This window comes from Nicotiana tomentosiformis, chromosome 12, assembly GCF_000390325.3.
Source record: "Nicotiana tomentosiformis chromosome 12, ASM39032v3, whole genome shotgun sequence".
Lineage (NCBI taxonomy): Eukaryota > Viridiplantae > Streptophyta > Magnoliopsida > Solanales > Solanaceae > Nicotiana > Nicotiana tomentosiformis.
Window position 1 is genome coordinate 28,699,531 of NC_090823.1, and position 1,890 is coordinate 28,701,420.

At 43.8% G+C, this 1,890-nt stretch overlaps 1 protein-coding gene across 1 annotated transcript; it reads right to left on the reverse strand.

The window, feature by feature from the left end:
• Nucleotides 1–326: 326 nt before the first annotated feature.
• Nucleotides 327–1,572, reverse strand: LOC138902400 (uncharacterized). The gene is made up of 2 exons (XM_070190265.1): nt 1,522–1,572; nt 327–923 (listed from the first exon to the last, which is right to left on the reverse strand). The coding sequence occupies exons 1-2, from the start codon at nt 1,570–1,572 to the stop codon at nt 327–329; spliced, it is 648 nt and encodes a 215-aa protein (XP_070046366.1).
• Between the last annotated feature and the right edge of the window lie 318 nt (nt 1,573–1,890).

The following is a 1,890-nucleotide window of genomic DNA, read 5'->3' on the forward strand; positions in this document are numbered from 1 at the left end:
AATTCGTGTACCCTTTTATCCTTCATGGTACTTACTTATCGCTTGTTATAAATAGCATAAATATGCTAACCTCAAGATAATCTCATCCATGAGTCTATGTCAATTAATTGAAGACGAAACTTTAACGTACGAGAAATGCGAGATGTAACATCCTCCTCCCCTTAGAAACATTCGTCCTCGAATGTTTACTCTTAGATACCTTGGAATTTTTTTTTTGCCTGAGTCTCCTCCGTACACTAAACTAAAACCACCATGTGCGCAACCAGAAAATATACTATACATGCCACACTTGGCCTCACATATCTGTCTATTATGAATTCAAAACGTCAAAAACAAGAGCTTACCTGAGGACCTACTGTCCTGAATAGGGCTGTGCTGAGGTATCCCATCTCGAGCCATATCTCAGTTTGAAATAGGTGGGGGTATTTAGACCTCATTTCTACCTCCACTTCACACGTCATCTCTTCCATATTCTTGCTTCTCCGTAAGACCTTCACGGAGGCTACCTCCTTATTCCGTAGCTTGCGAATTTGCCGGTCTAGGATGGCAACAGGAACTTCCTCGTATGACAAGTCCTTTGTAATCTGTACATCATCTGTGGGCACCACTCGGGTAGGATCACCAATGTACTTCCGTAACATGGATACGTGATTAACCGGATGGACAAACTCCAATTTCGAGGGCAATTCTAACTCATAAGCTACTTGGCCCACCCTCCGAATGATCCTATATGGCACAATATACCGTGGTCTAAGTTTGCCTTCCTTGCCAAACCTCATCACACCCTTCATAGGTGACACCTTTAAGAATACCCAATCATTAATCCCGAAATCTAAATCTCGTTGCCGCACGTCAGAATATGACTTCCGACGACTCTGAGCTGTGAACAGTCGCTCCCGGATAAGCTTTACTTTTTCTATGGCCTGTTGAACCAGGTATGGCCCATGTCACCCAGATCCTCCAACATCAAACAACCCTATAGGAGATCTGCACTTGCGCCTATACAAAGTCTCGTACAGAGCCATCTGGATACTGGAGAGGTAACTGTTATTATATGCAAACTCGATAAGAGGTAGATGTTCATCCCAACTTCTTTTAAAATCCAATACACATGCTTGTAACATATTTTTGAGCGTCTGAATTGTGCACTCGACTTGTCCATCAGTTTGTGGATGAACAATTGTGCTGAGATTCACTTGAGTTCCTAGACCTCTCTGAAATGACCTCCAAAAATGTGCTGTAAACTGGGCCCCACAGCCAGATATAATAGATACTGGTACTCCGTGTAGTCACACTATCTCCTTAATGTATAATTTGGCATAATATTCTGTTGTGTATGTAGATCTGACCGGTAGGAAGTGAGCTGATTTCGCGAGCCTATCGATTATCACCCATGTGGGGTTGAACTTACGATGAGAATGAGGTAAACCTGTGATAAAGTCCATGTTTATCGCCTCCCATCCATGTCAGGATCTCTATTGTCTGCATTAGCCATCCGGGGTTCTGGTGCTCTATCTTTACCTGTTGGCAACCAGGACACTGAGCGACATACTCAGCAATGTTCTTCTTCATATCGTTCCATTAATACACATCCTTAATGTCATGATACATCTTCGTCGACCCGGGGTGAATGGAGTACCATGAATAATGTGCCTTTGATATAATCCTGTCTTGTAGCCCTGCTACATCTGGAACACACAAACAACCCTTGTACCTGAGAACCCCATCTCCTTTGAGTTCCAACAAACGGCTTCTTCTGTTGCGGAACTCGCTCTCTCAACTCGATCAACTCTAGGTCCTCGTACTACCTCTCCTTTACTTCAGCTATGAGAGATGATTTGTCACGACCCAACTGGAGGGTCATGACTAGCACCCGGGCCATACTTGCCG

Coding starts and splice junctions, on each gene's coding strand:
- LOC138902400 (XM_070190265.1), bottom strand. CDS start 1,572: ATGAAGAAGAACATTGCTGAGTATGTCGCTCAGTGTCCTGGTTGCCAA. Junction 924..1,521: donor AGTGTCCTGGTTGCCAACAG/GTAAAGATAGAG, acceptor CTGGTTCAACAG/GCCATAGAAAAAGTAAAGCT.